The sequence below is a fragment of the Sparus aurata genome, chromosome 12, assembly GCF_900880675.1.
Source record: "Sparus aurata chromosome 12, fSpaAur1.1, whole genome shotgun sequence".
NCBI classification, from domain to species: domain Eukaryota; kingdom Metazoa; phylum Chordata; class Actinopteri; order Spariformes; family Sparidae; genus Sparus; species Sparus aurata.
Window position 1 is genome coordinate 25,215,401 of NC_044198.1, and position 24,896 is coordinate 25,240,296.

Here is a 24,896-nt window from a genome sequence, read left to right on the forward strand (position 1 = left end):
ATTTGTACGGGAAAATAAGTTCAAACATCTCAATTCATGACAATTTTATAATAAAATAAATAACATTAAACAGATTATTGAATCATCCTGGTTAAACGTTTATTATTGCCCAAAGGAAACACACAGTTTTAGATGAAAACAAAGATTTTATTCCCCGTTTTAATGCACTCCATAATGCTGTTTTTGAAACAGAAGTTATTATTACTGTTAATATTGTAAAGCTAATAAATTATTGGGAACTTGCTTCAATTAAGACAGTTTTCTCTGTGTTAAATACTGGAAGAGGATCTGCGACAGGCTTGTGTATGAGTCTAAATCCTCCTGACATGGTCACTGACATCACACCTTGTAACAACAGTTATGGGATAATGAGAAACACTGATTGTTATATATTAATATTATACACACACACACTCAAAAATACACATGCTCTCAAAATGTAAATACTGTACACAGGATTGTTTTTACAAGCTTCTTCCCTCTCTGATGTTCAGTCGTGATTGTAAACTTTGCTTCAAAAAGAAATGCACGATTAAATGCGTTTTATACAAGGACGAGATTGTCTGAAGAATGTGTGCATCATGTTTCATGGCTTTACTACGCCGACCGTGCTGAGAAGAAAACTCCGCACAGTCAGAGAAAATGTATGCATGAGCACACACACGCACTCACGCTGCAGCGCCGAGGTGTGAAAGATGCCGATGGTAAGTCGCTGTTGTTCTAGTGGATTACGGTTCCTGCATCTCTGTGAATGTTGACACAGGTTTTGTATGCATGTGTGGTCATGTAAACTATACACTCTCTATGATATGTGACCACAATTTCTGAGATTTAATCACATTTCTCTTACAAAAAACAGCCCAAAATCGTACGTTTACTTAAAAAATGATATTTTCTAACATGTCAAGTGGCATTTTGTCAGAATTAAATGGCAACTCCGCCAATTTTACACATTAAAGCGTGTTAACAGAGGAAGGTAATCTGATAAATTGCCTCCAGTGATGTCACTCAGTTGCTTAGTTGCATTGTGGGTAATGTAGGCACGATGTTTTAAAAAGGAAGAAGAATGTGTGGAATAAAAAAGGTGATCAATTTTAAATATTTTTTGGTTTTAAACCGTCCGTAATGAGTCCAACAATGTCACAGGAGTGCAATGCTGGACTACATTACCCACAATGCAGCTCAGCCACTAGTTTACCATCTTTTAATGCATTCTAATTGCTTTCTGTACGTTAATTATGCATTTTCAGTTACTGTAGGTGGAGGCTGCAAACAAGCCCTCTGAGTTTTCTGCCTTTTCTTGCACAGCATATTATTTCATATCCTTGTTATTTGTGTGTATTGTCTTTTAATTGTGCCAAATAAAGAATATAAAACTAAAATCTAAGGTGGACAGAAAGGGTATAAAAAATGATATCAAATATAACAAAGCGCTTTTAAGTAAGTGTAGTGGAGTATAAAGTACAATGTTTGCCTCTGAAATGGGCTGGAATTGAACAATTAATATTTCAATACGTCGAATTTGTACTTAAAAACAGTACAAATAAATGTACTACCACTACAATACACAAAGAGTTTACTTTGTGCTCAAACTGTGTTTTATTCGAATTTTGTTGGTTTTCATCTCTAATATTTGTGTGTTATTGTACGTTATCTGTCAGTTTGGAATTCTACACACCAGAAACCAACAGTGTGGTGTTCCAGTATTTAACTGCAGATTCCACTAAAACCAAACATCACCACACAGCAGGCGCCGACGCAACCAGTGCAGAAAACTACTAAATGAATCGAGGGCTCGGTGCGTTTCTTCTCATTTAGTGTTTCGAGTAGAAAAACACGCTTCGAAATGTACCGTAATGCTAAGCTAACAAAGTGCAACCTACTCTCTATTGCCTCACTACGTGTCGACTTCACTTGGCTAATGACTGCATTTAAAAAACAATCTAAGTGTATGAAAGTTTATATGATGCCAAAAACATTTAAATACGTCTCCCAGCATGCTGACACTCTCTGTGTAAAACGACTCCTTCGTCTCATCCCCTGAAGAGTTCGCTATTTTCGAAGGTTTTACGTCTGAGCTATGTGTTTCGACTTTTCCAACCGCTTTGTGTCGTTGCAACAGATGCAACGTGAGCTTATAGTCACAGGTCCTGGTCGTGCATCTGCTGCTGCATCTTCTGAAGCATCTGCTGCATCCTCCTCAGCTGCAGAGGGAGCGGAGGTAACACCACGACAGGAGAAAAGAGAAACAAGAGGAGGGTGAAGACACGGCTTATGTAATAAACACATATGGGTCATCATTTCACATCAGCGTCTTTGGGTTACGTAATGCCTTCCCTGTGATACATTATTCAGTATTAGAAGGTTATTTTCTTTTATATCCACTCACTTCTTCATCTTTCATTTTGATGATTTTCTCCGCCTCCACGTCTGGGGTGGAGATCGGCAGGAGTGGGATGGGGCTCTCCACCCGCTTATCTGCGTTCATCTTGCTGTAGGATTACAGATAAACATGACGGATGACAACAAGGAAGCCGCGGCGGTTTTCTTTTGTGTCGCTGCGGTGCAGAAATCAGCTCACAGAGACAGAAAATAAATCATCTGTATTTTTTTTTTCTCTCAGTTGTGTTATAGACATGAAGCTGGATTCTTTCAAAGCCTTAATGTGCAGAACTGTGTGATTATAACATGAATTAAATTAATCTAATTGCATTATATCAAAATGAGACAATCACAATGAGATTTAGGCCATTTATGTCCCCGGTGTCTTTCCTGATTCTACCACTGGGTGGCGCCAAATACAGAAATGTTCAAATTCAAAGTCTGATCTACATCTGAGGGATGTTTATGTGTTTACTCTCTTTTAGCTCGATCTTTGGTCTCCACCAACTCCTGAGGCAGCTCCTCAGGCTCTTCACGACCTGTTCTCTGTAAACTGTGTCTGTTTGCTGCTGAACACAGAGTTTTTACAGGTTCTTCTCTAAAAACAGCTGCAGATGAAAACAATGAAATGAGAGCGGTGAGAGTAAAGATAGTTGATCAGTGTTTTTGGGGGACGGTCAACGATTGCTGGGAGCATCTGTCGCTGTTACTGTAGTTATTAATGGCAAAATAAAAACACAATAAAAGTGTTGTGTAAAGACGTAGTTGGGCTTTTTTGTGCTCAATCTAAAGAAATAATTTGGACAAAATAAATATGTCTCTATAAACTAAGAAATAAAAACAAATAGGACACAGACTTTAGTGTTATTTGTCTTCATACTTTTACCTCCAGACTGTACTCGGCTGAAGTACTCTCAGTCCTGCTGTGTGTTTAGCGCTGTTAGCTGTTAGCACCCTCAGTCAAACACACTGCAATCTGACTGGCTCTTTTAAATCAGCCTTTATAGAGACCACTACACACTATTTAGGACCAATACTGGCTGATAACGATCAGTGGCTGATCAATCTGAGCACCCTGAAATGAAAGTTAAAGTAAAACTCTCGCCAAAATGCAACCTAGGCTGTTTTTGTGAATGTACCCGAGTCAAACCTTCATGTAAAAGCATAATTACAACAAAAGAGGCACTTTTGAGATTTACCGTATTTTCGTTTTCGGGTCAAACTCATTTTCAATGGGACTGCTAGGGAGACTTTAGCGATAGCATCAAAATCGCTATTTTTAAAACACTAAGAAGGCTCGACTCACGTTAGCAGTAGCTTGTTCCGCTCGCCGCGGTCATGCCAGCCAGAAGTATCGATCTCAGAATGTGACGTAACCTGGAGGACAGTTAAGGTGGAACTACTGTCTTCTGGCAACAACTATCTATGCAATATCTCACGTGACTTTCCCGGCTTTTTATTTTAGTATTGTTTCTTGTATGAGGCTCCTTTTTCAACTTCAAGGTCAATTTTGTTTTTCGCTAACGACAAAACAACAAATTATCCGTGTATTTATATGGAACTAAGCTTTAGGAGCGTTCCACCTTAACTGTCCTCCAGGTTACGTCACATTCTGAGATCGACACTTCTCCACTGGCAGGACGGCAGCGAGCGGAACAAGCTACTGCTAACGTGAGTTGTTCAAAAACCTTCTTTTTAGTAAACTCTGTATACACAAACAATGTTCTCAATGCTCGTGTTCATGTGTAGAGACCCTGGTGATACTACGAGCAAAGTTTCATGTTGTGTCAAGACTTCTTAGTGTTTTAAAAATAGAGATTTTGATGCTAGCGTAAAAGTGCCCGTAGCACTCCCATTGAAAACGAGTTTGACCCAAAAACAAAAATCTTAAAAGTGCCTCTTTCATCGTAATTATGCTTTCACACGAAGGTTTGACTCATATACACTCACAAAAAAAGCCTAGGTTACATTTTGGCGAGAGTTTCACTTTAACTAAAACAGTGAAGCTGAGGGCCGGCGAGAGACGAAGAACGAGCTGAATATCACATTTTCTCATTGTTTATCTTCATGAGTTAAACTTTCAGAAGCCTGCGAGGAGTTTAAAGATCCCAAGAAATGTTCTCTTCATGGGAAACTGCACTTCATCACCTCCCTCACTCCTCCGCTGTTGGCAGAAGTCGTACTGTTTACATCCACTGTCGCTGCCAACGACTAAAAAAATCTCTCTTTCTGTCAAACTCTCTGAGCAGCGAACATTGTTAGAATGTCAGATTTATGCTTCAGCTTATGTAGATCATATACGTCATCCTGCCACACACACACACACACACACACACACCTGGTCATGGTCTGGATGCACTGCGCTCTGTAGTTCTCGTAGTGACAGTCGCTGGTGATGTCCTTCAGGTCGTGCATGTGGGTTCTGATCAGAAACGTCCTCAGCTTCACGAAGTCGCAGTGGGACGGATTCTCCACTGACAGAAACAGGAAGAAGAAGATCAACATCAGGCCCGGTCGTCAGAGACAATCAGCGTTGTCATGGTAACTGGACGGAGAGGTTCTCACCCTCCACGATGCCCCACGGGTAGAGCCGCCCTCTCACCCGCTGACCTCGAGCTTCGACCACAGTGTTGCTGCCGATCACCGCGAAGGGGATGCTCTCCTGAAGCACAAACAGAAACAGTATCCAAGTCAAAATGCCTTTCAACACAATAATCAGAAATAACAAACAAAGCGCTTTGGGGCTCTTCGGACCAGAACCGAGCTCACCTTCAGCTCTTTATCTTGTCGTTTGAGCTCCTCGTCCTCATCAGAGTCGCAGTCGGGGAACTGGTAGATCTTTATCCCGTATTTATCTATCTCTTCCCTCAGCTGAGAGGACAACACACAAAGAAGAGATGTGATGGATAACAGTAAACACACACACACACACACACACACACAAACAAGCCACTGCCCTATAAAAACCTTTACAACTCAGTCCAGATAAATCTCCGTGGAGTAACGCATGAGTCATCCAAAACTAAATTTAGCTGAAACTGGAACAAAATCTAACGCTGAGGTTCAACGTTTCTTTCCAGATTCCTCAACTGCTTCTGGTCTGATTTCACCAAATCAGAATATCAATATGCTTTTTCGGTTTCAGCGCAATTAAGCCTGGTTGATCAACAGCCAAGTTTTACAAGCAGAACTTCGCTTATTTTCATAATCTTTTTTTTATTTTTTTTTTTTTACATTTTAAATAAGCTTCAGTTAAAGCTTAAATTAATGAATAAACAGTTAGCATTAGTAGCTAAAAATCAATGAGTATACAGGTGAAACATTCAGCTAACAGTTATCAATGAGCAGTTAGCAGAATTTGCTAAAATCAATGAATAAACAAGTGAAATGGTTAGCTAGCAGTAATCAATGAGCATTACTGTGAACAGTTAGCATTGTTAGCTAAAAGTAATTAATAAACAGTTAGCATCATTTGCTAAAACCAATTAATAAACAAGTGAAATGGTTAGCTAAAAGTAGTAAACAGTTAGCATTGTTAGCTAAAGGTAATTAATAAACAGTCAGCATAATTAGCTAAAATCAATGAGTAAACAGGTGAAATAGTTAGCTGAAAGTAACAACTAACTTACTTATAGCACTACTCGCTAAACATTACTTTATTTTACAGATTAAAAGTTGAAATAGTTAGCTAATAGTAATTAAATAAACTACTTGCTAACTATTTCAGCTAACATCTCTTACTTAAAGTCTGTTACTTAGTTAGTGAATGAATGAGCAGTTAGCATCGTTAGCTGAAAACAATGAATAGACAGTTAGCTTAGTTAGCGGAAATTAATAAATTAGCTAAACGTAGCATAACAATACAATTAAACAGTTAACACAGTTTAAAGTGCAATTTGTGAATGATGCTCAAAGAACATCTTTTATTACAAATAGCAAATTTAAAGTAAAGAATAAACAGTTAGCATAGTTAGCTAAAAGTAATAAATAGACAGCTGGAAAGAAAATATATACTACATTTCTTTACAGCATCATATCAAATTATCTCTTTAGCCAGACTTCTGTTATATTCCTACAGATGTTAAGAAGTCTTTGTGGGTGTAATTAAGTGCAGAATTATGAATTAGAAACACTGAACACCAAGCAGCGAGAAGAGAAGCTGCACAGACGGAAAGGGAAGTAAATAATTCCAGCTTTTTAATGCATAAAGTATAAAGCTGCGTGACTAAAAGGGACTTTACATCGTGTCACGTACATCCGGCAGGTCAAATCTGGCGTTAAAGGATTATTATTTATGTAATGTAAATGTGTGTCGCTGTATATTAGCCGTCTTACCCGCTCTTTCAGCTTCTTTATCTCAGAGGGAGTGAGGCAGTCGGCCTTAGCGATGAGAGGAACAACGTTCACTTTATCCTGCAGGGCCTTCATGAACTCGATATCGACAGGACGAAGCCTACAGGAGGACGTGAACTTTACTGAGCATTTTAAACACATGCATGAACATTAAAGGGCTCGTGTACATGAGATGTGATAAGATGTTACCCGTGTCCGAACGGAGGGATGAAGTAGAGGCAGCAGTGCACCCGGTTGTCCTGGATGTTCTTCCTGTTGAGTCCGCTCTCGTCTCTGAAGTACTGTTCGAACTGCAGGTTGATGTAGTCCGTCACTGCCCTCCAGCTGCAAAACACAAAACACAAGTCTCAACTAACGAAAATGCAGCTTGTTAAGTAATGAGGCGTTGCTCGGCGCACACTTGAACTTCAAGCGGCGGCAGGCTAGCTCTTCATGCTAAGCTAGGCTCCAGAGTGGTATCAGTCTGCAGCCGAGTGTGTGAAAGCCTTCAGAAGCTCATCCAGTGTTGATGCCTTGAGTAATTAATATTCAATAGTCTCGTCAAGCACCCTCGTCGCTGATGAGCAGGGGGAGTCAGCTGTCACGCCGCATCGGTCGACACAGCAGGCGATGGCGGTGTCGCTGCTGAAGTGAGCAGTTTTCATACAAAACTGAGCTCAGACTGATGTTTACTCTCAGCAGCCATTAAAACAACTCATCCAGTTAATTAGAAAACACTCAAGGAGGCATTTAAAACACATTTGGTTTTAGAAACAGCCAGAAAACTGAATTCAATCCAAGAAGAAGCTGTTAAACTATCATTTTTTACTGCAATCTCACCAAATTAGAGGCCTTTGGTTCATTTTGTTAGCTTACCCAAGCTAAAACATGCAAACAAACTGTCTGTAATCCTTATTTTTCCAAATATCCTGCAGAAATCTCGTCAGCAAATCTTTTTCCTCCGCGATCGAAAATACTACAGAAGGGAAAGAATTATAAAGCTCCTATAAAGAATAAAAGTCAAAAATCGCTTCACAAACAAAACAGATCGATAGCACGTCGACACAACAGGGACAGTGGGAGTGTGTGAAATATAATTACTGTCTTGATGAAATCTAATCAATACTGCAGCTCGAGACAAAAGGAAACGACAGCTTGAACAGACGAGGCAGGTCGGAGAAAAAGATGCATCAACGGATCGTATTAAATTCTAGTTTTCAGAGGAAATCCAGGTTGTGCTGAAGCTGCGGAGGCGTAATGTGAGGAAACACCGGCCGGCTGTTCTGCAATTAAGAGTTCAGGTCTCTGGTGGACCTGCGTGGGGAAATCCAAGTTGTCAGTCAAGTCGAAACAGGATGAAAAAAAGAAGAACAAGTCCTTCAGATGAAACGATAAAGTACAACGTTTGTTTGTGTCCTCAGGAAAATATGCAGAGCAGCGTTTCCTGATCTGAAATCCTGATCAGCTGGAGACTTTATCTGTCTTATGATGTGATGATCTGATGCTTTACTTTTACTTTTAGCTAAGTTTCTGTGCAAAAAGAATTTGGTGAGGTTGCAAGAAAGTTATAATTTAGGTTTAACAATAACTAGTTAAGATTAGGAGACCTTTGCTTTGGATGCTTGGAATCATAACCTTGAACCAGCTCATACATCCAGTGATTAACTGAGAAAATAAACAGATTTAAGCAGTTTTATCAACAATGAAAATAATTTTATTTCCTTTTTTTTTTAAACAAAAAGCCTAAAAATCAACCGTTTCCACTTCTCAACTGTGTCGATTTGCTGGTTTTCTTTGTCGCCTACGATGGTAAATTCCATCTTTTACATTTAAATATAAACTTGTGCCTCCAGTGATGTCACTCAGTGGCTAAGTTGCATTATGGGTAATGTAGGCAGCAGATTTTTGAAGAGGAAGAAGAACGTGTGGAGTTAAAAAGGCGACATTTCTGGCTCTGACGTATCGATTTTTTGATTTTTTGATCATCCAACAGACTTTTCAAAACCTTTTGCCTACATTACCCACAATGCAACTTAGCTAATTTGTCATTTAACTTCCTCTTGAGCCACAAAAGGCTTTAAACTATGTTGTATACATAAAATATCTGGCAGATGTGTAATCACCACTCGCTGTTGTTGACGGCGTCTCCGAACCCCGGCGTGTCCACGATGGTCAGCTTCAGCTTCACGCCCTTCTCCTCGATGTCCACCGTGTGCTTCGTGATCTCCACCGTCTGGTTGATTCGCTCTGCAGGTCAAACGCATCAAACGGATATTTAACAGAGTCCGTCTCATCATCGTCATCATCATCATCATCATCAGAGAAACACCTGATCGTCGCTGACTCACCTTCTGCATTGAGCAGCTTTCTGTCTTTATGCAGATCAGTGAGGAAGAGGCTGTTCACCAGGGTGGATTTACCGAGACCAGACTCACCTGGAACACACAGAAACACACATAGAGTTTCATTAAAGGGGCATGACGCCAATTTTACACGTCAAGACTCAAACGACTCAAATGATGAAATGATGAACACGACAAGAAAAAGACGACGTCCATAATACTTTTTTGCTCAGCGTAGTGGCAGAGAAGCAGAATATTTTGCCCTAGTAACCAAAATAGGCTCAATATCTTCTGCAGCACGAACACAAGCATGTAGTCCGCCATTGTTGTTGTTGTTGTTGTTGTTGTTGTTGTTGTTGGTGAGACATCGCGGGGTTCAGAGGTCGAAGGCGAGAGGTCGAGGGATGGAGCGATGGCGTCATGGATACGGAAAGTATGCAGATTCGCTGTCCACAGAGAATGTAAAGGCAGCGTTTTCAAATTTTTCCACCCTGAGACCAGGTTTCAAAAAAGTGCGTTTACAGGATCGATTTGGACGATCGGCCAAAACGATGCAAAACATGTGGATGCCCCCTATATTTACATGTTTTTGTGTGTAAATCATTCATCCTTAGCAAAAGTTGTGGAAGCGTCCAAACAATCTGAAACAAACCCGACAGAGAAAGATCTTTTTGTTAAATAATTAGATCCCTTTTTTTTGTCACCAGAAACACGTTCAAAGAGAAGTGTCACCCTGCGAGAAATGAGTTCTTGCGGGAAGACGACGGTGGAAACATGAGTCAGAGTTTGGAGTTTACTTACAGAAGCTGTGAGCAAGAATTTAATTTAATTAAATTACTAAGTGTTGAGCAGAAGCCAAAGCAGACTGTCCCACATAAAAGCCTCACATACAGAACGCAGCGCTGAACGTCCCTGAACGCCTCCCAGACTGTCTGAGATACATTTTTATAAACTTAAATCAATTATCACATCAATGTTTTTGTTTAAACTTCACTTATAAAACATTAAAATCAATCTAGCTGTCTTTAAATCTTCCCTTAATGGACTCTGAATTGTTTAACAGCACTGAGAGCGTAGCAGAGAGATTTTGTGGCTGTCTCGTTCCTCATTAACATCTAACAGAGCGACACATTTTTCACAGGACGCGAGAAAAAACTTGTGAAGACTGCGATGGTGCGGAGGTGTGGTGGTGGTGGAGCTGACTTCCTGCGTGGATCTGAGTCTCTTTCTGTGTGAAGACGAGCTTTGGATCGGATCCATGTGCAGACGTGGCGCTCTATCATGAGAGATACAGCGTTTATGAAGCAAGAATTCAGGGGCGAAAGTGCAAAGAATTGTTTAAAAACGTGTTAATCTGCTCTGCTAACGTTAGCATCTCAGGCTAACTACCTACAGTGTAACTTGGTGTTATTACCAAATTAAAGCGACGCAAAAACGTTCACTTACTACATTATTTTGTGGGGTTTTAGTTTAAAATAATCCCCTTTTCAGTACAAATGCTATATAGGAGTTTAAGCTAATGTAACCAGCTCTTTGTTGGGTTTTGGGTCGTCTGCTCTTCTACAATTACAGACAAACGTTAGCTAAACATCCAAACTAATTAAAAGTAACATTTATAATATGTTTATCTTTACTATATAATAATTGGGACAAAGTGCAGGAACGATACTGCTATTTTATTTCAGTGTTTTCAACATGAATCATCAACCGGGGAGGGTTCTGACTATTAGCTTGGCTAGCAACATTAGCAATAGTTTCTAGACTTTTAGCGCAATATTATAATATATGTAGCCTGAGCGTTGTCAACACATTAAGGACCACCAAAAAGGATTCTAATTTAAAAACTAGTCTTCTAGAAACATTGAAGTCAGGTTAGCGTTAGCTTTACGTTACGTTAGCTAGTTACAGCTGATAAAAAGCTTCCAGCGACGGTTAATTTCAGTGGGAAACATCATTAGTTGCCGGGTAGAAATATAAAAAAAATCGATGACTGATTGTTTCAAAAGATAACGAAGGATTCTGATGTTAAATCTGCCGCCATCATCATCATCATCCACGCTACCTCGAGGTGTAGCAACGGTGATGAGTTAGCAACGCTCACCCGCCACCATGAGGGTGAAGTCGAATCCTTTCTTCACAGACTTCCGGTGCACCTGATTGGGCAGCGTCGCAAAACCAACGTAGTCTTTTTCCTGGAAACAATCAACACAAAGACACAAATATTATCAAATATGTTGTCGTGACCCAGCAGGAAGTACAGACGCAGTACAGACGAAGGGGGAAAAAGGTGTTTCAGGCTCACAAAGGTAAAGTTTTACACAACAAAGGCCAGTTTAAATCTGTTTATACTGCTTCTCTGCCGCTGGATGACTTCCATTAGTCCCAACAATGTGTTTTATCAGCTTTTTTGGATCCATTTTAACTCGTTTATTGACGAAAACTGTCTTCACGCTAGAGGAAGTGATGCTAGAGGGGCTGCAACACCACATCTCCTCCAGAAATGAAATTAACTTCGATGCTGTTTCTCTTTAACATGTTTTAATCAGTGTTTTATTGGCCGTATGTGAGCGGATGAGACCTCTCCCCTCTTTCTCGGTCGCCTGTGGACGATTTGTTGACATTTTTTTTAATGCTGCTGGATTCGTTTATGGGTCAGATTTTGAAGATGTGACTTCGAGCGACTCTCTCCAACGTTTAGAAACGGTTATAACTCAATTTTTGACTCAATGAAAAGCAGTTACATTGGGGGCAGGAGCTTTTGTGTGTCACAATAGCCGCCGCTCGGCCTGATCTGGGTCAGTTCCTCCTCCACAGCTCGCTCGCTGCAGCGCCGTAGTCGCGTTAGTAGGACATTCCCATGATTCCTTTCATGTTTTATTGAGAGAGGGTGGCAGAGAGACTGAGACTGAAGCCCTGAGGTCCCCCCAAGTATTCTTAATACAGAGGAGGAGGAGGAGGAGGAGGAGGCATACATGTTCATCTGAGCACACGGAAACAGCAGAGAAAAGGCTTTAAATCAACAGCGGACGAGGACGAAGCCGAGGCTTGAAGGAGACAGATGGTGCGTGATGTGAACTAAGTAGACGGGTCAAATAAAAGTACAGCTCTTCCCATCATGCATTAGATTTTTCCTAACACTTCCACTGCCAGCGTTTTAATACCAAATCCAATGTAGAGTGCATTAGAGAGCTCCGCTGCTCGGGGAGCGACTGAGTAAGTGGAGCAGTGCATATGTAGGTTGTGGGGGAGTTTTCTCTCTCTCCCTCTCTCTCTCTCTCTCTCCTTGCTTTGCTTTGGTTTTGCTTCCATATTGACATTTTGTCTATGTGTCACGCCCACACACGTATCACAAAAATACACACATCCAGACTTTGCTGGCGTATAAACACAACGCTGCGTCCGCCGATCTGACTCAGCCGCCTCGCCGCCGCCGCGCTGCTGATGTTGATGCCGTCCAGGACGACGTGATAAAGACAGAAACTGTGAAGCCGGATGAAGGCAAACATTATGAAACTGCTCGTGGGATTGTTGAGGATAAATATATATATATATATATCTGGAAATAAACGATGCTCAGAGAGAAGAGATGCTGTGAGTGTATCCGCTCTGATTCCTCACTCGAGAAGCTACGAGAGGATTCAGGGTGACAAGTTTAACTTAATTCATCTGCTAAATGATGCCGTGTATTCAGTTTTCTACACTTGAAACACAATAAACATAGTTTTACTTTATTTTCTGATCTTCAGGAGCTTTAAAGTCGGAAAAATCCATCTTTGTTCATCGTGTCTCACAGCTAATGTTGCAGCAACACACCATTTTCCAGGTAGCTGGCAAAATTATGGCATTAAATTCTACTTTTAAAGAACCGTTTTTCCTCTTTATATGAAGTTTTATATCTGGATCACGTCAATAAAGTCTCAGTTTGCTGTTATTAAAGTAAAATCTCATCTAGTTTTGTGCTGTACTACGCCGTCTCGCTCACAAACACCAACATGGAGCCAACTAACCACAGAAAAGGTCATAAAAAAGATGAAAATCACAATAAATCTGCTCATATTGACGACTGCAGTGATGTGAAAGAGAGAGAGCTGGTTCTGGTTCAGTTCTGTGAGCTGCTAACGACGTCACTAACGAGACTGTTGGATGTGACGTTTATTAACAGGCTGATATTTCAAACTGAGACTTCCCTGACTTGGAAAATTATCTTTTTAAATAACAAACACGCGTCTGATTCATGACACAAAGGTTTTCAGAAAAAAGGTCACATCGTGGAAACCGGGCTGACAAAATCAAATATCACAATATTTTTGAGCAAACTGATGATATTGTAACAATATCGTAGGGATAACTGTGAGATTTCTGATCAATAATCCTCTGTAAAGTGGATGTAATGACGATATAGTCTCATATCATGATAAATATATTAATCATAAACAGTATACTGCCCAGTTATCTGTGTTATTATCACATCATCGTGGGCTCCAACAGAACCTCCACCCTAACCCTAACCCTGCAGACGGTCGTGCTAACATGCTAACGTTAGCCCTGCTACATGCTGCTGCTGTCATCCAGAGTGTAGCAGGAGATCTCTCTCCGTTTTTAAAGAAATCAGAGGATCTAACTGCGAAACTGGACAAACAGCCCTCTAATAAAATGATCTGACAGGTCCGCTATAAGATGATTTATTCAGACGCCGCCTTATCTTATGTCATAAATAACATTAAAAGCCATATTCCAAATATTTCCCCCGAAGTTCAGCCGGATATATTTTGTTTTTCAGAGTATTTAAGATAAAGCTTTGGATGCTCTACTGTCTGCAGAAGGTGGTGAAATTGATAAACTCAATTTAAAATGTGCTTTTTTTAATACAGCTGACATTTCTTTAATATAGGAAAATCATTTTATCTATTAAATGTCAGACTGCAGTGATTATAATCCCCTTAAAGCCCAAAGTAACAGTTTACTCTCATACGTACGCTTCTCAGGATGAATTAAGGATATTTTAGTGTTTTATAATAAAGTGTGACACATTTAATTTGACTTCTCTTGCACATGCATGCACATCCCAACACCCCCGACTCAGTCTGATTGGCGCTAATGATCAATAGAAGCATCTGGAACATCTGGATGAGGTGATGGATTATCTGAGTGTGCAGATGTTGGATAAAAGCTGAATTAAAGCAGCAGCGTGACAAAAGGAGGGGAAGCTTCACCATCAACACCACCACAATAAAAGGGGGTTCCTCTTAGTCTCAGCGGGGAGGCTTTTATTTTGTAGGATTAATTAAGGATCATTAACACACCTGGACTCTTACCTCTGCATCATCTGCGCCGCGACGACACATTCCAGGAGACGAGCCGGGTGGTTGTGGAGGAGGAGGAGAAGAGAGGAGGAGAGAGGAGGAGGAGGAGAGAGATGGAAACATCACGTCTTAATCAATTACCTGTGTGTGTGTGTGTGTGTGTGTGTGTGTGTGTGTGTGTGTGTGTGTGTGTGTGTGTGTGTGTGTGAGCTTACCTGACCGGGGCGCGCGGCTCCGGTACCTGCTGCTGCTGCTCGTCATCTCGGACGCAGCTGGAGACAGAATGAGGAGAGGCGGGTCTGGATCCGATGCTGGTCGCTTCAACACGGGCTGGATTCTTAATTTCACCTCCGCTGCAACAACAGAACCGAACCGAACAGAACAGAACCGGCTCCTACGTGAGCAGAGATCCTATCGGAACCGCACAGAACAACACCTCGTCTCTCATCTCGTCTTGTGGTTCAGACGCCGGACTCACAGATGCAGACTGGTCCACACATTGTGACACACACAGCGCTCATTGTGTGGAGGGGAGGGAACAACACACTGCGTGTAGTTCAGGTGAGTCACCAGGTGGTGGCGGTGTCGCTCTGTCGTCACGTGTGGACTCACAGATCTGCTCCATGGACGCTCATCACAATGAGTAAGGGCTTTTGTGATGTGTGTGTGTGTCTGTGTGTCCATTTAAATGTGTAAAAATTCTGAAATATCACCGAATAAACAAACTATTAAATATCCACAAGTCATCCTGAGTGTGTGTGTGAACATCTGCACACATCTGTAAAGGTGAGTCAGATGATTGGAATCAGAATCAGCTTTATTGGTTCCAAGTGTTTGGAAATACCCAAGAAATGTGGCTCTCTGTGTACAAGAGAAGAGTAGAGTGAACATTAGATTTAAAAGAAGAATAAATCATCAACATAAATTAACTTGCAGATGCTTAAATGTGACTCAGAATGAGTCAGGGGTGTTGGGATATGGATCAATAGATAAATACATTTATGTATATTCAGATGTGTCACAGAATAAACAATCAAATGAAACTAAAATATCCCTAAATCATCCTGAGCAGGTTTGGAGGCTCAAAAACTGGATATAAAGAGCATTTAAAACTGTGTGAAAGCAGCAATAAGACCACAAAAATCCTGTAAAAACATCTAGCTAGCCAGCTTAGCCAACGTTTGTCACTGAATAAAAAGTGTCATCAGGTATAACTTCAATATTTCCAATGTTTCTTGTTTTAAATCAGAATTCCTGTGAATGGATCAAGCTAGCCAGCTAAGCTAACGTTTGTCAATGAATTAGAAATGCCATCTTCAGCTACAATTTCAAGTTTTAAGCCAAATTATTTCAAAACAAAAATCATCTAACAGCGTCTAGCTAGCCAGCTAAGCTAACATTTGTCAACGAATTAAAAGTGTCGTCTGTCTTTCATGTTTTTCTCACTTATTTTAAAACAATAGTTCTTTTAAAGGACTTCTCATTAGCCAGCTAAGCTAAAATGTTTTAAATTACTTAAAGTGTCATCTTCTGCGATGTCTTTTATATTTCTCCACCTATTTTAAAACAAAGCTCCTGTGAAAGGATCAAGCTAACCAGCTAATCTAACATTTGTCAGTGAATAAAATTTCCATTGTTAACTACATTTTTAAAGTTTTAGCTGATTTATTAGAAAACGAAAGTCCTCTAAGAGTGTCTAGCTAGCCAGCTAAGCTAACATTTGTCTTTGAATTAAAAGTGCCGTCTTCTGCTATGCCTTTAAGGTTTTGAGCTGAATTACTTTAAACAAAAGTCCTGTTAAAGGATCTAGTTAGCCAGCTAAGCCAACATTTTCTCAGTTAATTAAAAGTGCCTTCTTAAGCAACATTTTTAAGCTTTTCAGCTAATTTAGAGTGAACAAAACGCCTGTAAAAGCGTCTAGCTAACCAGCTAATCTAATGTGTATCAGTGAATTAAAAGTGCAATAATCTGTGGTAATATTTCCAGCTCTCTTATTTGAAAACAAAACACCTAAAAGCATCTTAGCTAATGTTTGTCTCTTCAGCAATGTTTCCTCACAAATTTTAAAAGTGTAAAAGCATCTAACTAGCCGGCTAAGCTAACATTTGATAAGTGTGCTCTTCAGCTACATCTTTATTGTTTCCAGCTTAATCTTTTTAAAACAAAAATCCCGTAAAAGGACAATAAAATATCTACTAGAAAGCTGCATACTGCAAATAACAGTATTTAGTTTTTATTGTATTACCACCAGATTGTTCTTACTGGAGTTGATTGATAGTCAGTGGCAGGAAAGAACAGACAGACTTTAATGTTATTTCCTCTGGATTTATTTATTTATGTAAGATCACACACACACACACACACACACGTAGCATCGTGCCCTCACACATCTGAATATAGACATCCTGGTAGGAACTCAGTGTTTTAAGGAAAATATCCAACAACAATGCAGTATTGTCCGGCTCTGTGTGAGATGCCACCGCTTCAGGAACTGGGTATCATGTTTGTGTGAAAACACACACCATGCATCTCTACGTATAACAGATTTTTCTTAATGAAAAGTCAAATTGGACTTTTTATTTTCGTGGAAGAGTGAAAGTGTTTGCCACGAGCCAACAGCTGCTGCACAGTCAAGGCCTGTCAATCAACTTGTTAGAGGCAGGGAGGGATTCAAACACAAAAAAAAACCAAGACAAAAGAAACAAACACATGGAGGTTTGGTGAGATTTGTGCTGCAGGGCTGACAGCTACCTGAGGGAGGAGGACAATGATGGGAACGTGGGACTGGAGGCGGGAGCAGGGTGCCATTACCGACCCTGTTTCCTGTGCATGGGTGGCGAGGCGGCGAGGTTCGGGACAATGAGCAACCTTCCCTCCCAACATCACCAAAACGGATCCCTTCTGATCTCAGGGAGGGGCCTCGGGGACCACACTGACCCCTGCACGCAAACATAATAACGCTGTAATGGCTCTTTATTTACTTGTAATACCCACTTTTTTGGCAATCACAGCTCAGTTCTGGCTTCGAGCTGCGGCGTCAGCGAGGGGATGGATGTAATAAACTGGGATTAACATGAGCCGCTTGTACTCGAGGTCAAAGATGCAACATGATAACCGGGAGTTTAGTGGTGTAATCCAAACAAGCTGACAGCAAAAAACGCTTGTACTCTCACAGTATCTTCATTAGAGAGTCCACGCTTCTCTTTAGGAAAAGTCAAGTGTCATTTTTTGTTTCATGAAGTCTCTAATTTTCTTTCATACGTTAAAAATGAACCAATTCTACAAAAGTGGCAACACTTTGGATCGCCTGGTGTTTAAGGAAATATGACATACTTCATAAAAAACAAGACAATCCTTGAATTTTTGTGACTTAATGACATGGTAAAAATAAAAAAACACTCCAGACAAATGTATTATTTCAGAATAACATGTCATTGTGTTTATTCATTTTGCAACAGACAGACAAAAAAGGAGTTTCTGCATGATAAAACGTTTTGACGCCAACATGAAAGTCCAGTTTTGACCTTTTACGTAACGTAACATACAAGGTATCATGGGAGCTAGTAATAAAGCGGATATTAATTGACTATTAAATTACATTTCTAGTGATGTAATTCAACTAAGTACATTTACTAAAAGTACTGAACTTAATGTACATTTACTAAAAGTACTGAACTTTAATGTTTTGAAGTCAATACAAGAGTCCAGCTTTGACCTTTATCGTAACATAACGTAACGTAACATATCTATTCCAATAGTCAAAGCTGAACTTAAATGTTTTGACGTCAACGCGAGAGTCCTGTTTTGACCTTTAACGCAATGCAGCGTAACGTACAAGGTATCATGGGAGCTAGTAAATAAGGTGGATATTAATTATGACTATTAAATTCCATTTCCAGTGATGTAATGTAACGGATGTCATCGCATTTGTTTATCTGAGAGAAGACATACTACGACGTTCCTTTTAACCTTTTATTAGGAACTGCATCATTAAACAAATAGCTTGACATCAATGGTCTCTAGCTATCTATCTAAATCGCTGTTAATTTGCAACCAATCGCGCTCGCTCACTAAGCTTAGGCTGACTGACTGCCTGACTGAACGAAAACGATGAGCTGTGAACGAAATGAAATGTTTTTTTTCATGGAAACGGTTGCTATTCTTTCCTGTTTCTCATTGGCTAAAACTTGACGATAGTGTTCTAGACTCAGCACACGATTGGCTGGCTCTCAGTCCTCTTCACCACTCTGATAACTAAACAGTGAACAACACAGCGACTCGTCTGTGAGAACGAAACAACGAACAAGAGAGAAGTGAAACGTGGAATCAGGTCAGTTCGTTCGCGTTTAAGAGTCGTTCCTTTGAAGTGATTCATTCGCAAACGAGTCATCTTTAGCGAAGAGAACCTCCCTAACTTCTACTATCATTCCTTTCACAGATCTGAGTTCAGATAAGATTAAACTCTTTGCAGCACTGAGTATCTTTAATTAGACACTGCCTTTCCGCTACTTTGTGTTTTATGCAAATGTATGTCCTTTCAAGCATCAGTGCTTGAAAGCAATACCAAAACAAAAACATGTTTATCATCTTAGCATCCTCACGCAATCTTGGTCCGTCCCTACTTGCAGGCACATTATGCTCTTTCTTTGAACCTGGCATGTCTCTTCAATGTATCAACGCTTCCTAACAGGGGGCTAATGCTTGCTTCAATCATATCTGTCACCAGGATAAGTGCAACTCTTAATAATACAGTTTAACATTGCATGGTGATTATATCATAGCAGCCAGGCACTTAATTTACAGGAAAGATAATACATCTTAACACTACGTACATTTACTAAAAATAGTCAACACGAAAGTCCAGCTTTGACCTTTAACGTAACGTAACGTACAAGGTATCATGGGAGCTAGTAATAAGGTTGATATTAATTATGACTATTAAATTCCATTTCCAGTGATGTAATGTAACTAAGTACATTTACTAAAAATACTAAACTTAATGTTTTGAAGTCAACACAGTCCAGCTTCGACCTTTAACGTAACATAACGTAATGTAACATAACGTAATGTAACACAACGTAACGTACCGTACAAGGTATCATGGGAGCTAGGAATAAGGTGCGTATTATTTATGGCTGTGACATCCCATGTCCAGTGATGTAATGTAACTAAGTACATTTATTCCAATACTGAACTTAAATGTTTTGAGGTCAAATGCAACGCAACGTTAACGTACAAGATATCATGGGAGCTAGTAATAAGGTGGGTATTAATTATGACTATTAAATTATTTTTCCCCCTGATGTTATTATTGTTATATAAGTACATTATTGTTTTGAAGTCCACATGAAAGTCCAGCTTCGACCTTTAACGTAACGTAACGTAATGCCACCTAACGAAAAGTAACAATTTTGAGCTACTTCACTTGAGTTTTTCCTGGTACTTAATACTTTCTACTTTCTTGATAACAACTTTAGTTACTAGTTACTTTGCAGATTACATGCTGCATCAGAGCCAAAGTACTGCATTTTTAAAATGTATTTATTTTATTGTATAATGAACTTGTACTTGTGCTTTTCATACTAATTAGCATTATATATGAGATACTTTAACACTGTTTTAATGCAGGACTTTTACTTGTAACAGAGTATTTTATGAGAAATTAGTACTGTTACTGAAGTGAAGTAATTGAATACTTCCTCTGCTGTTCTATTTATTCCGACCGGTTGTTTCCATCACATGTGCTCCACTGAAACAGATCTAACATGGTAACAACACGTCTGAACACGTCACTGAACATGGAGGTTAATGGGATTTACAGCACGACATCTGGAGGCAGCGGTTCGCTCGATGCTGCCCGTGGGCGTGTTGAAGCCATCACGATGACACGTGACCTCAAAAATGCTGAGAGAGTCATCAGCTTCGTAGAGGGAACATTAAACAAAAACACTGGTGTACTTCTCTAATTCTTTCTACATCGGAACGAACTTGTTTTGATTTCCGGAGCCATTTTCCCGCCTTATCGCTGCCATCGGCTCATTTCCTGTGTGTAACAGCGCCGTTTCCTGTCTCCGTGGAGACAATCAGAGAGATAACACACCAAACCTCCCTGTTCTCCTTGTTTCTTTTTACTATTTCTGGAATCTGCACGTTTCTTTTTCCTCCTCCCGCTGGTTCTCTCAGTGTCCTGCTCTCTGGCTCCCATTCATATCTCATCTTAAGGTTTTTTTTTAAAAAAAACACTTAGAAATCATCAAACGTTGGTCCGACCAACGGAAATGAGTCCTCTGTTATCTCCTTCACGGTTTTTTGACCCACATATTGACTTCATGCAGGGAAAAGAACAAGAAAACGTGACATTCTGACAGATAAGTGGAGCAACGGAAGAAGTTCAGATCCTTTACTTAAGGAAAAAATACAAATGTGACAATGTGAATATACTTAAAAGTCAAGCAAAAGTAAGATAAAACACAAAAATTCACTCCAAGTATCAGTAGTCAGGCCACTCCAGAGGGACAGCAAATCATTTTAGGGGGCCATCAGATGATTAATGGGAGAAAGAATAAAAAAACAAAGTTTTGATTCACAAATATGTTTTAATTTTAAGGATTTCTTGCTAATTGTTGCATTTTTTTATTGTATAATTGTACCTCTTTGGATTGAAAACAAACATTTAATCGCACAACGTGTAATTTCTGTCCGTCAAAGCACAACAAAACACGTTGAGTCTCATCAGATTCTGTTCTGATCCAGAGACGTTCACGGACAGGAGAAAAGCTCAGCAATTAGTTTTAATATTTGGGATATTCACTCCTGTTTATCGACCCGACTGCAGCAGCGATCAAGTGATCCAAAGAAGCGCTAGAACCGGAATCTCTGCTGAGTGCTGAGGTCGTTCAGAGTTGACCTGAACTGAAACATGACCATGTTCTTTCTGCTAATGTACGGTAAAGTAATCTGGTTTGTGGGGGTGAATGTATGTAAAGTAACGTTTTAGTTTAATTTGCGTCACTTTAAGTCTCGTTTGCCGACTTCCTTCTGAGTTACAACGACACGTGACCAAATAAAAAGCCCACCGTTACCTCGAGTAAACTGAATTTCTCTGGTTTGAACATTGTTTGAAACATTTAGGATAATGTGAGAACACAACTCAACAAAATATAAAACAGAAGTCTGGTTGTTTCTGGACATTTAAATGTAGAAATGTACAGTATAAGTACCTCAAAACTGTACTTGAGTGCAGTACTTCCACCACAGGAGCGGACCAACACTAAAGGAATTCTTTGACTGGTGTGTTTTCCTGGTTTTCCTGCATCTTTTAAAAAGAATAAATAAAAACAATTCTTTCTCTCTCCTCCTCCACCTCCCCTCGTCTCCTTCCATTGTCCCTCCACCAGGGAAAAAGAGAAAAGGCTCGCTCACAACAACAACATGCACTTCCTCCCGTGTGGCAGCGTGCCCAATGGCCGCCGTGGAATCGACGCGGAGCACATGTGATGAGCTATTGTACGTTGGTTTGCTGCGGCCTTCCTGCGTTAGCCTGTTTCCTAGCTGAAGTCATTGTGTGACCTCCTCCAGCTCCGTCTGCTGGGAGGAAACGCTCATATACTCTCTCACATGAGTCCAACGTTCACAGGCATGTGGGTCAAACACAAGCTCCTCCAGTCGATCTGCAGGAACGTCCACTTCTGAAAAGATAAATGTTTAAAAACTGACCTTCTTTTCTAACATTTAAACTTGGAACCCACTTTACACAATAGCTCATCGACCATATGAATACACATCAATTAAATCTCAGTGACTTTTAATCTTTAACTTAAGCCCGGACCAATAATCAATGAGGAAATAATATCAGTGGCAGCCAATACATGAAAATTGAATTCAAATTCCAACAGAAGAAGAAAAGTAACAAATAGCCAATGCTGACTTAAACACAATATAACAGTCATTACTAAATGATACATTTAAGTCATTTCACTCTTAAGAAACAAATAAATCAATTGTGAAGGTTAAACATTAGTTGCAACCCTCTAATGGCGTCCAAATAATGTTTATAAATGAACGACACTGTATAAATTAACTATTTACAAAGTAGTATGAACATCAGCTGCAACTTTCTAATAAACAATTGCTAATAAATAGTTTGTAAAGCTTGTCATCGCTTGTTTACAGTGAAATTACATTAACTAAAGTTTAAAATACCTATAAAATCATATGTGTTTGTTTTAATGATATGAAAGAAATTATAAAGTTTATATATTAAGATATCAATGACCCAAATAGAAATACTGGCCTAGAAGGACTTGACCTCAAATTTAGCTAAATTTGTGTTGATAAATTTGTGGAAATACAGATTTTGAATGTTTGAATAAACATAAACCTAACTTTGTTTACTTTTTTTTTTTTTTTTTAACAATTTTTACTTTTTTACTGTAAACATAAACCTTTGAGCTACATATTTAATTTCAGATAATCATTGTCATTTTAACTACATTTTTATGTAATTAATTAAAGCAGAACAATACTGTATAAATACTGTAGTAATTTTACTGTACAAAAATGAAAAACAGATGTAATTTTTCACAAAAAACAGAAAACTACTGTAAATATTTAGTTATCGTCTAGAAAATTGTGATTTTTTTTACAGTGTATAATGACACTCATCTTGTTCCTTATTGTCTTAATATATATATTTAATTTCTATTTTTATTTCTAGTATATCATTTTTTTTCTTAATGTTTTTTAGTTGTTTTTGTATGTGAAAACTTCTGATCTTCCTTGTGAATATACTTTAGTTTTCCTTTTTAACTGCTTCCTTCAGTGCTCCTTCTATATATATATATATATATATATATATATATATATATTGCCTATATTTGTTATTTACTCTGTTCTAATGTTTATGTGCAGTGTTGCAGATTTCAGGTCAGTAAGAGGGAAAGTCCCCCACATGTGAATATTTGAGTGAAAGTCTGCAGAAACTACCGACTGAAGCAGATAAACGAAGTGTAGAAACAGAAAGTTGTGTTAAAAGAAAAGCACAACGAGTTGCAGTAAATCTACTTTAGCTTCACTCCTCCTCTTTTTAAAGACTAAACTGAAGAATAACAATGTGATCTCAGCTTTTCCTCCTCAAATCGAAACAGACGAGGGGCTGAAGTCACACAGGATGACTGAGCTGACCCGAGATGAGCTGCAGGAATGTGTCACGTCCGCCGTTTGTTTTCTAACAGGTGGAATTAGTCACCGGAGGAAGACGAGGCTTGCTGGACATTAAAGGCTCTAACGCAGGACTTCTCGCTGTTATCTGGGCGGCTTGATGACTTTTCTACTGTTGGGATTTCCTCCAGTCTGAGTCAACAACTTGTTAAAGCAATAATGTTTGATGATTGCAGCTAATGACAGTCGATTATGATGCACCACGCTGTCATCCAGCTGTGCGTGAGTCAGTGGTTTTAACTTAAATGTCAAGAAAATCAGATTAATGTGGTCGATGGTTGTTTCTGTTGTCTGCTGTTGTGTCAGTATGACTTCACCGCAATTTATATAGAAAAGAAGAAGAGACACAACAAGGTGAAAACATTTAAAGAGCTCCGGTCGAAGCTCAAACGATGGAGAACATGATGCAAATATGACGTTTCTGTTATTTCTTCTGGGAGTTTAAAGGAACAGTTCACCCAAAATGAAAATGGTTTGCTTTTTATAATTGCATTTTACAGCTTTTTCCTGCTTAAGTACAAAATATAAATACTTTACATTTAGTTTAGCTGCAATAAAAACATTCAGTGGAAAAGAAAAGACTTAGAAAATATAAATTCAGTTGTGGACGTTGACATTGACATAATTTGACGTTATCAAATATTTTGACAACTTTGAGCTAAACCCAAAATAAACATTTGGCTTATGGCTCCTTACAGCTTGTGCAGCGTAATCCAAGTGGCCATGAAACCAGAGATCCCAAATATTGATTTGAAAAGATGATTTTTATGCCCTCGATGCTCAGTCGAACTCATGCGCCCACTTAGCACGCTAACGCTTTTAGCTTAGCAGCTACAATGAAGATTTCTGAGCTGCTGAGCTGTTTGGACCGATTTTATGTGTGCTTACAGCCCAGGATGCAGCAACAGTGCTCCTGCGAAATATGGCTGGGAAGGGAGTAACACTTGCACGCGGGGGAGGTGAGAGTTGTGTTTAAAATGTCTAAATCTCAGCACAAGAAGCGAATACTTTGTTTATCTTCTCGGCCATTCACTGAAATCCAAGTGTGCCCATATTGCCGATCCAAATGTCAAACCAAAGTTACCATTCTCAGCGTGCAGCTCGGAGGCTTTTGTTGTTTCACGTGCGATATAGTCGCGTCTAATTCCAACCTCTCCACTTCAGCCAGGCTCAAAGACTTTTTTAGGATATTGAATTGAAAATATGTGGATGGAAACACACTAAATGAAGCCAAGAGAACAAGCACGGTATTAAAAACTGAAAACATTTTATATTGCAGCCACCAGCTGCGACACGTCGTCCTCTGTGGTGTTATAAA

The 24,896-nt window shown here is 39.5% G+C and overlaps 1 protein-coding gene across 2 annotated transcripts; it reads right to left on the reverse strand.

Annotated features, from left to right (window-relative positions):
* Window positions 1–79: 79 nt before the first annotated feature.
* septin5b (septin 5b) lies at window positions 80–14,929 on the reverse strand. 2 transcript variants are annotated; one of them, XM_030435854.1, is made up of 12 exons: window positions 14,575–14,929; window positions 14,360–14,382; window positions 11,158–11,248; window positions 9,063–9,149; window positions 8,838–8,961; window positions 6,925–7,059; window positions 6,718–6,835; window positions 5,152–5,253; window positions 4,948–5,044; window positions 4,721–4,856; window positions 2,390–2,492; window positions 80–2,204 (listed from the first exon to the last, which is right to left on the reverse strand). In XM_030435854.1, exons 1-12 carry the CDS (start codon window positions 14,618–14,620, stop codon window positions 2,142–2,144), a joined length of 1,125 nt encoding a protein of 374 aa, XP_030291714.1. In that variant the 5' UTR covers window positions 14,621–14,929; the 3' UTR covers window positions 80–2,141. The 2 variants fall into 2 exon arrangements, with proteins under 2 accessions (XP_030291714.1, XP_030291715.1); XM_030435855.1 differs by having other exon boundaries at window positions 14,372–14,382; window positions 14,575–14,928.
* Between the last annotated feature and the right edge of the window lie 9,967 nt (window positions 14,930–24,896).

Excerpts from the sequence above, each read along its gene's own strand:
- septin5b (XM_030435854.1), bottom strand. The coding sequence starts at position 14,620 with ATGACGAGCAGCAGCAGCAGGTACCGGAGCCGCGCGCCCCGGTCAG. Across the intron at positions 7,060-8,837 it reads GCCGTCAACAACAGCGAGTG|CTGGAGGGCAGTGACGGACT; the intron begins GTGATTACACAT and ends TGTGTTTTGCAG. Across the intron at positions 4,857-4,947 it reads CCCGTGGGGCATCGTGGAGG|TGGAGAATCCGTCCCACTGC; the intron begins GTGAGAACCTCT and ends TGTTTCTGTCAG.